At 43.9% G+C, this 14,494-nt stretch overlaps 1 protein-coding gene across 2 annotated transcripts in view; it reads left to right on the top strand.

Annotated features, from left to right (window-relative positions):
• TTC17 (tetratricopeptide repeat domain 17) overlaps nucleotides 1–14,494 on the top strand; it is a 65,023-nt gene that overhangs the window by 31,174 nt on the left and 19,355 nt on the right. For both annotated transcript variants that reach the window (XR_012252662.1, XM_073658169.1), the window contains exon 16: nucleotides 11,716–11,902. Coding sequence is in view for 1 of the 2 variants with exons in the window: in XM_073658169.1 (XP_073514270.1) it covers nucleotides 11,716–11,902 (187 nt within the window). In the remaining variant the exon portion in view is untranslated. The remainder of the gene's footprint in view (nucleotides 1–11,715; nucleotides 11,903–14,494) is intronic.

Below are 14,494 nucleotides of genomic sequence, written 5' to 3'. Positions count from 1 at the left end.
GGAGCATGCCCAGGCGTTGTAGGGAGGTCATACAGGCACGTGGAGGCCACACACAATACTGAGCCTCATCAGGAGCATGCCCAGGCATTGTAGGGAGGTCATACAGGCACGTGGAGGCCACACACAATACTGAGCCTCATCAGGAGCATGCCCAGGCGTTGTAGGGAGGTCATACAGGCACGTGGAGGCCACACACAATACTGAGCCTCATCAGGAGCATGCCCAGGCGTTGTAGGGAGGTCATACAGGCACGTGGAGGCCACATACAATACTCAGCCTCATCAGGAGCATGCCCAGGCGTTGTAGGGAGGTCATACAGGCACGTGGAGGCCACATACAATACTCAGCCTCATCAGGAGCATGCCCAGGCGTTGTAGGGAGGTCATACAGGCACGTGGAGGCCACACACAATACTCAGCCTCATCAGGAGCATGCCCAGGCGTTGTAGGGAGGTCATACAGGCACGTGGAGGCCACACACAATACTCAGCCTCATCAGGAGCATGCCCAGGCGTTGTAGGGAGGTCATACAGGCACGTGGAGGCCACACACAATACTCAGCCTCATCAGGAGCATGCCCAGGCGTTGTAGGGAGGTCATACAGGCACGTGGAGGCCACACACAATACTCAGCCTCATCAGGAGCATGCCCAGGCATTGTAGGGAGGTCATACAGGCACGTGGAGGCCACACACAATACTGAGCCTCATCAGGAGCATGCCCTGGCGTTGTAGGGAGGTCATACAGGCACGTGGAGGCCACACACAATACTCAGCCTCATCAGGAGCATGCCCAGGCGTTGTAGGGAGGTCATACAGGCACGTGGAGGCCACACACAATACTCAGCCTCATCAGGAGCATGCCCAGGCATTGTAGGGAGGTCATACAGGCACGTGGAGGCCGCACACAATACTGAGCCTCATCAGGAGCATGCCCAGGCGTTGTAGGGAGGTCATACAGGCACGTGGAGGCCACACACAATACTGAGCCTCATCAGGAGCATGCCCAGGCGTTGTAGGGAGGTAATACAGGCACGTGGAGGCCACACACAATACTCAGCCTCATCAGGAGCATGCCCAGGCGTTGTAGGGAGGTCATACAGGCACGTGGAGGCCACACACAATACTCAGCCTCATCAGGAGCATGCCCAGGCGTTGTAGGGAGGTCATACAGGCACGTGGAGGCCACACACAATACTGAGCCTCATCAGGAGCATGCCCAGGCGTTGTAGGGAGGTCATACAGGCACGTGGAGGCCACACACAATACTCAGCCTCATCAGGAGCATGCCCAGGCGTTGTAGGGAGGTCATACAGGCACGTGGAGGCCACACACAATACTCAGCCTCATCAGGAGCATGCCCAGGCGTTGTAGGGAGGTCATACAGGCACGTGGAGGCCACACACAATACTCAGCCTCATCAGGATCATGCCCAGGCGTTGTAGGGAGGTCATACAGGCACGTGGAGGCCACACACAATACTCAGCCTCATCAGGAGCATGCCCAGGCATTGTAGGGAGGTCATGCAGGCACGTGGAGGCCACACACAATACTCAGCCTCATCAGGAGCATGCCCAGGCGTTGTAGGGAGGTCATACAGGCACGTGGAGGCCACACACAATACTCAGCCTCATCAGGAGCATGCCCAGGCGTTGTAGGGAGGTCATACAGGCACGTGGAGGCCACACACAATACTCAGCCTCATCAGGAGCATGCCCAGGCGTTGTAGGGAGGTCATACAGGCACGTGGAGGCCACACACAATACTGCGCCTCATCAGGAGCATGCCCAGGCGTTGTAGGGAGGTCATACAGGCACGTGGAGGCCACACACAATACTGAGCCTCATCAGGAGCATGCCCAGGCGTTGTAGGGAGGTCATACAGGCACGTGGAGGCCACACACAATAATCAGCCTCATCAGGAGCATGCCCAGGCGGTGTAGGGAGGTCATACAGGCACGTGGAGGCCACACACAATACTCAGCCTCATTTTGGCTTGTTTTAAGGACTTTACATCAAAGTTGGATCAGCCTGTAGTGTGTTTTTCCACTTTAATTTTGGGGGTGACTCCAAATCCAGGCCTCCATTGTTTAATAAATTTGATTTCCATTGATGATTTTTGTGTGATTTTGTTGTCAGCACATTCACCTTTGTACAGAACAAAGTATTCAATGAGAAGATTTCATTCATTCAGATCTAGGATGGGTTATTTCAGTGCTCCCTTTATTATTTTGAGCAGTGTATATAGCACTTGACTTCACTACTGCAAAAAAAAAAATTGCATCAATATAATTGTAATGTAAGTTTGGGCGTCGCACAATAGTCCTATCCCGACCAATCAGACTTGTCTATCCAGTGCGTATACAATGTGCCGTCATCACTTACTTTGCTATTTTCGGGGGTTATATGGTCAGATTCACACTGGCAGTTTTTGAGCCAAACACCAGAGTTAATACAAAAATGTCAGGAGTGCAGACTGCTTCTTCTTTTACAATTCTTTCCTCACTTGAGCTATAAAAAAAAAAAAATAGCACTTGTGATGTCAGACCTCCTCCACGTTATGTTCTTTTCTGACATTTTTAGATGTGTGAAGCAGACATTTCTTTCTAGTTTTCCAGTTTTTTTGGAGGTTTACAAGTTGCTTAGAGACCCAGAAGTAAGAAGCAAAGCAAATCCAGACAGAATGAAGTAAATGGTGCTTGCAAAAGATGCAGCAAAACTCTGCACGCCCCAGGGTACAGGCAAACGCTATAGGGGGGCTGGCAGCCATCCTTGTACGGCGTGCCAATAGAAAAGACAAAAAAAAAAGATAAAGCGCTCCGCATGGGACGCAGTGGACATTACACGTTGCATTATTGGGTCAGCTGTCCCCTCAAGTGGGGGTCATTTCGGTGGTTTCTAGTACCTCTATTTTATTTTAGAATTAAGTTCTACTTTAAAAAAAAAAAGCCATGGATGGATGGGTGGGAGTGTATGGCCAAGAGGATCCTATGGTTTAAAAAAAAAAAAAGGGCAGAAAAAAGTACATATCCCGATCATGCTGTATTTCTAAATTGCGGCTGATTTACTAAAGCCATCAAACTTTTAGACAGTTTATTCGAAGTTTGCACAGTCTTAAAATACACCACATATAGCAGAGTGGATCTGGCTCACCTGCAGACGGTCCAGTCTCATTTATCACCATCCATTTCTTGGCTTTCTTTACACCATAATTTGTTGAAATTGCTGGACTCATTGCCACACGTGGATTCCACTTTAAGCCTCGCCCTTTCTCAGGCCGCCCATCATTGGTCATTGACTTTTTACTTTGAGGAAGGATTTTATAACCCCAAAATGTATGCCTGTGCAGAACCAATTCCGAAAAAATTGCAGAGGGCACGCAGATGATAGACATTTCCATTTACATACAGTCTTAACAGTCATAAACATCAACGTAGTGGAAATATGTATATCTGCTAACTAGATTGGATCGACCAATCGGAACAGAATTAGAACCTATATAAAAATATCAGACAAATAGGTCTTTGATGTAAATAAAAGAGACCTTTATTATAACAAGTAGGGTACATGGTGATACAAAAAGGAGCACACACACATAATACTGACATGCTAAAACATACGGTTGATGGTAGTATACAAACAGGATATCAGAGCTCAATGTCAATGGACACACTCCATGACATTAATGACGGGATCCTTGGTAACTACCACTAAAACCTGCTACATTAGCAGGGTATCAATCCCGAATAACTACCACTAAAACCTGCTACATTGGCAGGGTATCAATCCAGAATAACTACCACTGAAACCTGCTACATTGGCAGGGTATCAATCCCGAACAACTACCACTGAAACCTGCTACATTGGCAGGGTATCAATCCCGAATAACTACCACTGAAACCTGCTACATTAGCAGGGTATCAATCCCGAATAACTACCACTGAAACCTGCTACATTGGCAGGGTATCAATCCCGAATAACTACCACTGAAACCTGCTACATTGGCAGGGTATCAATCCCGAATAACTACCACTGAAACCTGCTACATTGGCAGGGTATCAATCCCGAATAACTACCACTGAAACCTGCTACATTAGCAGGGTATCAATCCCGAATAACTACCACTGAAACCTGCTATGCTAACAGGGTATTAGTCTCAGACACTGTACACTTATAGCCAATTAGGCACAACCAGGGATATAGCCAGTAGTCTCTGTCTCTATCAGGAATAAGCACCATTTAAAAATAGAACCAATTATTGATACATTGCATTGATTGCTTGTAATATCCATACATCTAATTGTACATGATTATATAATATTCAAATGGTTCATACCTGGTTTATGAAACATATGCGTTGTCTTGTTGTTCTAAGGGCATGCATATATGGAGAGTGGCTCTGGATTCAATGGTCCTGTTGTTGGTGTGGTGCTCACCCCGACGCGCGTTTCAGTGTGTCCTTCATCAGGGCTGACGTCAGACTCCAGGTTTGCAATTAAAAGGGGGGCTGCCAGCCAATGGGGTTGAGTCGGGAGAGTGACGCAGGCCTACTCCCATTCGTGTGCCGGAGTCTCACCGCGTCCGGCATCATGCAGCTGGGGGAGAACGGACCACGTGAGGGGTCACATGGTCCGTCACCCTGGAGCCATGGTCACAAGGTGTCACGTGACCGCAGGTCCTATGCCACATTGAGACGCCGGCATTGGCAGAACCCAGAGCGTCCAGGAGACATCTGCGTATCACCGCTCAACACCATTATAGAGACTTGTCTAGTGAGTGCATGTGCAGAGGATGGACATAAGCATTTACAAAATGAAGCCCCATATGGATATGACAACAATGTAATGCAAGTGTATGCCAAACATTTGATATGCATGAGACCTAGTCATAAGAATATAGAGAAAAGATAAATAAGAAATAAATAAAAAATAAATGAAAAATAAAAAATTATGAATAAAAAAATAATGCATAATAATAATAAAGTGCACAGTGCATATAAGTGAAGTAAAAAAAAAATAATATATACAGTACAGACCAAAAGTTTGGACACACCTTCTCATTTAAAGATTTTTCTGTATTTTCATGACTATGAAAATTGTACATTCACACTGAAGGCATCAAAACTATGAATTAACACACGTGGAATTATATACTTAACAAAAAAGTGTGAAACAACTGAAAATATGTCTTATATTCTAGGTTCTTCAAAGTAGCCACCTTTTGCTTTGATGACTGCTTTGCACACTCTTGGCATTCTCTTGATGAGCTTCAAGAGGTAGTCACCGGAAATGGTCTTCCAACAATCTTGAAGGCGTTCCCAGAGATGCTTAGCACTTGTTGGCCCTTTTGCCTTCACTCTGCGGTCCAGCTCACCCCAAACCATCTCGATTGGGTTCAGGTCTGGTGACTGTGGAGGCCAGGTCATCTGGCGTAGCACCCCATCACTCTCCTTCTTGGTCAAATAGCTCTTACACAGCCTGGAGGTGTGTTTGGGGTCATTGTCCTGTTGAAAAATAAATGATGGTCCAACTAAACGCAAACCGGATGGAATAGCATGCCGCTGCAAGATGCTGTGGTAGCCATGCTGGTTCAGTATGCCTTCAATTTTGAATAAATCCCCAACATTGTCACCAGCAAAGCACCCCCACACCATCACACCTCCTCCTCCATGCTTCACGGTGGGAACCAGGCATGTAGAGTCCATCCGTTCACCTTTTCTGCGTCGCACAAAGACACGGTGGTTGGAACCAAAGATCTCACATTTGGACTCATCAGACCAAAGCACAGATTTCCACTGGTCTAATGTCCATTCCTTGTGTTAAAGGTGAGGGAACATGGTAATGGGATGAATGCGGCTAGGGAAATTAAAGATCCACTTATGTTAAAGACAATCCCTAGACATTTTAAGATCTATCACAACTGTGATGCCTCTGGTTTTGAGGTGAGCTGGATTGACAGGATTGTCTCTGACATAAGAGGTGGCAATGTGAGTAATCGGTTGGCCAGGTTGGAAGCAAAATGGATCTGGGCCCTTGACACAGTTGATCCCCTGGGTCTCAATGAGAGCTTAAGTTTTTCTCCATTCCTGTGAAATTATTCCACCATATTTCCCATGTTCTGGTGATATGTCCTAGGTCCCAGTCATATATTTCATTGGTTTTATTGTTTATTATTTTATTTGAAGCTGCCATGCATTTTATGTTCGTATCACGGTGAAGAGATCTGTGTATGTGCATTGGATGGACAAATATGAAGTGATCACCACATACATCTATCAAGAAACTCAAATCAAGACGATTGAAGGTCTTATATGAACGGGTTGTGACGACGTCTATCATTGTCTGTTCTTTTAAAATATGATATATTGTATAACATTATGGATGTGTGATTGCCTAATGGACAAATCATATATGCAATTGTGCCACATTTTCCTGTCCCCCCTCGCTCCTCCCTTCTTTCTGTTAATGGAGGATCTCACTAGATCATGGTTATACTTAGGTACACGAGTACATATGTGAATATATTTATATTATTATTTTTATTTTTGGCACACCCACTAACCATCTAATATTCATCGGTATATATATACAGTTAGGTCCATATATATTTGGACAGAGACAACATTTTTCTAATTTTGGTTCTAGACATTACCACAATGAATTTTAAACAAAACAATTCAGATGCAGTTGAAGTTCAGACTTTCAGCTTTCATTTGAGGGTATCCACATTAAAATTGGATGAAGGGTTTAGGAGTTCCAGCTCCTTAACATGTGCCACCCTGTTTTTAAAAGGACCAAAAGTAATTGGACAGATTAAATAATTGTTAATAAAATGTTCATTTCTAGTACTTGGTTGAAAACCCTTTGTTGGCAATGACTGCCTGAAGTCTTGAACTCATGGACATCACCAGACGCTGTGTTTCCTCCTTTTTGATGCTCTGCCAGGCCTTCATTGCGGTGGTTTTAGGTTGCTGTTTGTTTGTGGGCCATTCTGTCTGAAGTTTAGTCTTTAACAAGTGAAATGCATGCTCAATTGGGTTGAGATCAGGTGACTGACTTGGCCATTCAAGAATATTCCACTTCTTTGCTTTAATAAACTCCTGGGTTGCTTTGGCTTTATGTTTTGGGTCATTGTCCATCTGTAGTATGAAACGACGACCAATCAGTTTGGCTGCATTTGGCTGGATCTGAGCACACAGTATGGCTCTGAATACATCAGAATTCATTCGGCTGCTTCTGTCCTGTGTCACATCATCAATAAACACTAGTGACCCAGTGCCACTGGCAGCCATGCATGCCCAAGCCATCACACTGCCTCCGCTGTGTTTTACAGATGATGTGGTATGCTTTGGATCATGAGCTGTACCACGCCTTCGCCATACTTTTCTCTTTCCATCATTCTGGTAGAGGTTGATCTTGGTTTCATCTGTCCAAAGAATGTTCTTCCAGAACTGTGCTGGCTTTTTTAGATGTTTTTTAGCAGTCCAGTCTAGCCTTTTTATTCTTGATGCTTATGAGTGGCTTGCACCGTGCAGTGAACCCTCTGTAGTTACTCTCATGCAGTCTTCTCTTTATGGTAGATTTGGATATTGATACGCCTACCTCCTGGAGAGTGTTGTTCACTTAGTTGGCTGTTGTGAAGGTATTTCTCTTCACCATGGAGATTATTCTGCGATCATCCACCACTGTTGTCTTCCGTGGGCGCCCAGGTCTTTTTGCATTGATGAGTTCACCAGCGCTTTCTTTCTCAGGATGTACTAAACTGTAGATTTTGCCACTCCTAATATTGTAGCAATTTCTCGGATGGGTTTTTTCTGTTTTTGCAGCTTAAGGATGGCTTGTTTCACCTGCATGGAGAGCTCCTTTGACCGCATGTTTACTTCACAGCAAAACCTTCCAAATGCAAACACCAACCTCAAATCAACTCCAGGCCTTTTATCTGCTTAATTGAGAATGACATAACGAAGGGATTGCCCACACCTGTCCATGAAATAGCCTTGGAGTCAATTGTCCAATTACTTTTGGTCCCTTTAAAAACAGGGTGGCACATGTTAAGGAGCTGAAACTCCTAAACCCTTCATCCAATTTTAATGTGGATACCCTCAAATGAAAGCTGAAAGTCTGAACTTCAACTGCATCTGAATTGTTTTGTTGAAAATTCATTGTGGTAATGTCTAGAACCAAAATTAGAAAAATGTTGTCTCTGTCCAAATATATATGGACCTAACTGTATGTGTGTGTGTATGTATGTGTGTGTATAGATAGATAGATAGATAGATAGGGCTGTACTTCAGACCTGTAATGTATCACACCATTACATCATCACATTATCACAGATTTGTTATGCGCCACATTCTACTATGCACGGTATGTTGTATTATGTTAGTACATTATGTAGCAGTATCAATACACTTACTAATCATAGAGTATTTACTGGTACATATAAGACACTGGATATGTAGGTAGACTATATGGTTATGTTTGGCCTATATTTATTTCATTTCATTTTATATGCTATTCAATATGGGTTTGTATGTACGCTGTTGTATTTACAGATGTACACTGCACAAGCACTCCATTGTTGTCGTGTGTGGTTTATATAATCAATTCAGTATATATATATTTTATTTTTATTTTTCATTTATTTTTTATTTATTTCTTATTTATCTTTTCTCTATATTCTTATGACTAGGTCTCATGCATATCAAATGTTTGGCATACACTTGCATTACATTGTTGTCATATCCATATGGGGCTTCATCTTGTAAGTGCTTATGTCCATCCTCTGCACATGCACTCACTAGACAAGTCTCTATAATGGTGTTGAGCGGTGATGCGCAGATGTCTCCTGGACGCTCTGGGTTCCGCCGACGCCAGCGTCTCAATGTGGCATAGGACCTGCGGTCACGTGACACCTTGTGACCGCGGCTCCAGGGTGACGGACCATGTGACCCCTCACGTGGTCCGTTCTCCCCAGCTGCATGACGCCGGACGCGGTGAGACTCCAGCACGCGAATGGGAGTAGGCCTGCATCACTCTCCTGACTCACCCGCATGGGCTGGCAGCCCCCTTTTTAATTTCAAACCTGGAGTCTGACGTGAACCCCTGATGAAGGACGCACTGAAACGCGCGTCGGGGTGAGCACCACACCAGCAACAGGACCATTGAATCCAGAGCCACTCTCCATATATGCATGCCCTTAGACCAGTGATCTTAGAACAACTAGACAACGCATATGTTTCATAAACCAGGTATGAAGCATTTGAATATTATATAATCATTTACAATTAGATGTATGGATATTACAAGCAATCAATGCAATGTATCAATAATTGGTTCTATTTTTAAATGGTGCTTATTCCTGATAGAGACAGAGACTACTGGCTATATCCCTGGTTGTGCCTAATTGGCTATAAGTGTACAGTGTCTGAGACTAATACCCTGTTAACATAGCAGGTTTCAGTGGTAGTTATTCGGGATTGATACCCTGCCAATGTAGCAGGTTTTAGTGGTAGTTATTCGGGATTGATACCCTGCCAATGTAGCAGGTTTCAGTGGTAGTTATTCGGGATTGATACCCTGCCAATGTAGCAGGTTTTAGTGGTAGTTATTCTGGATTGATACCCTGCCAATGTAGCAGGTTTTAGTGGTAGTTATTCTGGATTGATACCCTGCCAATGTAGCAGGTTTCAGTGGTAGTTATTCGGGATTGATACCCTGCCAATGTAGCAGGTTTTAGTGGTAGTTATTCGGGATTGATACCCTGCTAATGTAGCAGGTTTTAGTGGTAGTTACCAAGGATCCCGTCATTCGAGTGTGTCCATTGACATTGAGCTCTGATATCCTGTTTGTATACTACCATCAACCGTATGTTTTAGCATATCAGTATTATGTGTGTGCTCCTTTTTTGTATCACCATGTACCCTACTTGTTCTAATAGAGGTCTCCTATTTACATCAAAGACCTATTTGTCTGATATTTTTATGTAGGTTCTGTGCAGAACCAAGCCAGGTGAGCAGCACAGCTATTGTCCACTGTTGTCAACCCTCTCTCATTTCTGGATATACCTCCTGTCCTTTTGTGATACTAATTTATTTTTTTTTTTTCACTCTAGTGTCCAATTTAATTTCCATGATGTCAATTTAGACCTTGTCCCCCTGCAGACCACTTGTCATACCCGCTTAAAAAACATATTGGAAAAAAAAAACACGTCTAACACATAGAATAAATGCTACATTTACGTTATCGGCCATGTTCCTGCCTTTTCATGCGGGCTCACATGAGCCCGGAACTTTCCCTGCACATGATGGCTGATTTGATCAGCCATCAAGTGCCTCTAACAGACCGCAGCTTTTAACTAGTTAAATGCCTTTGACTATCACTGACTGCAGCATTTAACACGCAAACACAGGAAGCACGTCATTAATCCCGCCCACCGGCTTCCCTGCCACGTGATCGCAGGGTACCGATGGGTTGCCATGACAGCCGGGGGTCTGCTGAAGACCCCCATGCCTATCATTACAATCCTCCTGTGAACGCTGGCCCGCGGCCGATGTTCACAGGAGATCATGATTTTTGCTATATATAACAGGGCTAAAGCACTGCTATATGTAGCACAGGTGATCTGACGATCACAGCGTCAAGTCTCCTGAGGAGACTATTAAATGCAGTAAAAAATAAATAAAATAGTTTAAAAAAATAAAAAAAAAAATACAAGTTCAAATCACCTCCCTTTTGACCCATTAAAAATAAAACCAAAATAATATACTCATAATTGATATGTCCGATCTATCAAAATCTAAAATAATCTGATTGGTAAACGGCGTAACAAGAAAAAAAAATCAAAAATCAATTACGTTTTTTTTGGTCGTCACAACATTGCAGTAACAAGTGATTAATAACATATCTACCCCAAAATGGTGTCAGTAAAAACATCAGCTCAGGGCGCAAAAAATAAGCCCTCACCCGGCCCCAGATCACAAAAAATGAGAATGTTATGTATCTCGGAAAGTGGTGACAAAAGCCAAATTTATTTTTTTGACATTTCTGAATTTTTTTCACCACTAGAATTAAAAAAAAAAAAAACAACTATATTGGTTTCTGCGTACTCGTACTGACCTGGAGAATCACATTGATAGGTAAATTTTACCATGTATTGAACATGGTAGATAAAAAAAAAAAAAAAAAAAACATTGTGGAATTGCACTTTTTTTTTTTTTTTTTTTGCAATTTCTGCACTTGGAATTTTTTTTCCCTTTTTCCAGGATATTATTTGGCAGAAAGAATGTTGTCATTCAAAACTACAACTTGTCCTGCAAAAATACAAACCCTCATATGGCTGGAAAAAGAGAAAAGTTATATCTCTTGGAAGAAGGGGAGAAAAATATGTAAAAATGTAAAATCTCCCTGGGGTGAAGGGGATTAAGGCACGCGAGACAGGTTTTTGGGTGCAAGTTGAGCCAGATTTCCGGTGCACTTAGCTTAGTAATTCACATGTAGTGTGTTTTTATATTTTAGCATAGATGTTAACGTAACATTTGACTGCAAAATAAAGTAAAAAAAAAGCACAAAACGTGAAAAAAAATGAAAATCTGGTGCAAACAAGAATTATCAGTGTTTTTCTTTTATAGGGTTATTGTGGACTTTGTAATGAATGTTATGAATGATGCATTTACTGACTGTAGATACTCTGTGACTAATGCATCGTGCTTCATCTCCAGCCTCTGGCACTGCTGAGCCTGGGGAACGCTTACCTGTCCCTGAACAACCTGTCTGCCGCTCTACAAGTCTTCCGTGCTGCTCTGGATGTGAACAGAGGATGTCCAGAGTGTAGAGCGAGCCTGCAAATAATCCGGTGCCTACAGCTGTACCCCCTCCTGTACAACGCCTCGTCCTCCGTGTGCAGCGGTAAGCATACAGCCGGCCCTCCGCTCACAGATACTCGCATGTAACCTGTAATCTTTCATCTTCTCTCGATCCTACTGCACAATCTCATTGGTTGGATGCAAATAAATGCTGCAAAACAACAATTGCTTCTTGTGCATGACTTTGTAATAAGAATTGTCTTAAAGGAAGGGCAGGTATGTAGTGAATCCGGGTATCGTGGAATATCCAGGACTTTGCAAACTGCATCTACTGTGGCGAAATTAGTAAATTCCCCCACATTGCAAAATCGGATTATTAGGCAAAATTTATGCTTTTTACAATAAACCAATAAAACAAGAACAATGTTAATCGCTGAACACAACTCGTATAAAAAGTGTTTCTCCAAATTCAGCACAAAATGCCGCTTTCACTGATCACTGACTACTGAATTGTTTGTAGTACTTAGTAGAGCTCCTCTGGCTGTTATAACCTACTGGAAAAGTGATACATAGCCAGAGAGTAACTCGTGGCAGTGTTCCTGAGGAATTTTACCCTATTCCTCGTGGGCAGCAGCCTCTAGGTCACTAATATTTCTGGGCATTTAAACCACATTAAAGCTGTTCTTTTGGGGTCAAGCGACTGTGGCGGCCGCTCCAGAGTCTTCCAGTATGTCTGACAATTGAGTGTTCCTACTGTAGAGATACAGAAAGAATCAAAGTTCACAAGTTCAGAGTTATAAGAACACCAGATAAACTACCTGGACGTGGCAGAAAAAGGACGCTGTAATTGACTGTGACCAGATGCCTGAGGAGGCATGAGGTCAAATGACTGCAAAAGACCTGTAGCAAGACTTGTGGGCTGCAGGCACTGAGGGTTCAGTTTGCACAGGAAGGCGCATATTAAACACTGAAGGTCTCAATGTCTGAACTCCAAGACATCACCTTTAATAACCTAAAACTACAATAAAATTTGCTTCCGATATGCTCAAAACCATCTGAATAATCACAGAAGTTCTGGGATTCTGTTCTGTGGAGAATTGGAGCGAAATTGGAACATTTCAAGCCTCTTGATGAGCGGTATGCCTGGGTGAGGAAGAATGAAGTATTCGCTGAAAAGAACACCCTGCCTACAGTGAAGTATGACGGTGGCTCAATGATGCCTACAGTGAAGTATGGTGGTGGTGGCTCCTTGATTCCTATAGTGCAGCATGGCGGTGACCCAGTGATGTCTATAGTGAAGGATGGTGGCTCAGTGATGTCTATAGTAAAGGATTGCGGTCGCTCAGGGATGCCTATAGTGAAGCATGGCGGTGCCTCAATGCTGCCTATAGCGAAGCAAGGCGGTGGCTCAGTGATGCTTATCGTTAAGCATGGTGGAGGCTTGTTGGTGCCTACGGTGAAGCATTGTGGTGATCCTTTGATGCCTGCAGTGAAGCATTGCGGTGATACTTGCAGTGAAGCATGGCGGAGCCTTGGTGATGCCTACAATTAAGGATGGTGGTGGCTCAGTGATGCATATAGTGAAGCATGGCTGTGGCTCGGTGATGCCTATTATTAAGCATGGTGGTGACTGACTCAGTAATGCATATAATGAAGCATGGCCCTGGCTCCGTGAAGCACGGCACTGGTTCAGTGGTATATGATGGGGGTTTTGTGATGCCTACACTGAAGAATGGCGGGGGCTCTGTGATGCCTAGAGTGAAGGATGGCGGTGGGTCAGTGATGCATGTAATGAAGCATGGCAGCTCAATGATACATGATGGAGGTTTGGTGATGCCTACAGTGAAGGATGGCAGTAGTTCGGTGATGCCTACAGTGAAGGATGGCAGTAGTTCGGTGATGCCTACAGTGAAGCAAGGGGTGGGGGCTTGTTGGTGCTCAGGGGCTGAAATGCATTTTTATTAAGGCCAATATATTCGGTTGAAACTATTAGTAAATCCTAAGAGAAAGTGTCATTCTTTCTGTGAGGAAGCTGAAGATTGAGTGTTATTGGATCTTCCGACAGACCTTCACAAGGGAATGTCACATGGGTCCTACTCCCAGGGTTATGGGGTGGGGTGGCATAATGTACGGTAGTCGGACTCTAGTTTCCATCCCAGGTCACTAACAGCTCAGCGGTACATTGATTTGGTGGTGGAAGCAGCGGTGCGGCCATTTCTCCAGAGTGTCCCAAGAGCAGTTTTCCAACATGACATTCCCAGGCCGCCTGTTTCTGGTGCTATTGTGAGACGCCTGCTGGGCTTAAACCTGCTCCCATGGCTGCAGCATCTCCAGACTTGTTTCCATCGAGCACATCTGGGACGTCATTGGTCGGTGATTACACAGGAGCTGCCAGCAGAGGATCTTGATAATTTGCCCAAGTACATTCAGCAGCAGAACCTTCCTCAGGCGACCATTAATAGCTTCATTGATAGCAGCCGAGGCTGGAGGAGCTGGGATTTCTACACGTGGTCCATACTCCAGACTGAAGAAATCGTGATGTTTTCTATTGTTTCCATTTTTCCATCATTTGCAAATCAGTAACCCGTCTCCATCCTGTGATTTTCATCATTCCGCAACTTAGTTTTTCCATTATTAATTGGAGTGTATTTGCATTGTTCTTGTTTCATTGGTTTATTGCAAAAATCGTAAAGTT

Source organism: Phyllobates terribilis, unplaced genomic scaffold, assembly GCF_046119375.1.
Source record: "Phyllobates terribilis strain yellow unplaced genomic scaffold, ASM4611937v1 Scaffold_13__5_contigs__length_258822181, whole genome shotgun sequence".
NCBI lineage: Eukaryota > Metazoa > Chordata > Amphibia > Anura > Dendrobatidae > Phyllobates > Phyllobates terribilis.
The sequence above is the reverse complement of the archived record's forward strand: the minus strand, read 5'-3'. Positions and strand labels throughout refer to the sequence as shown.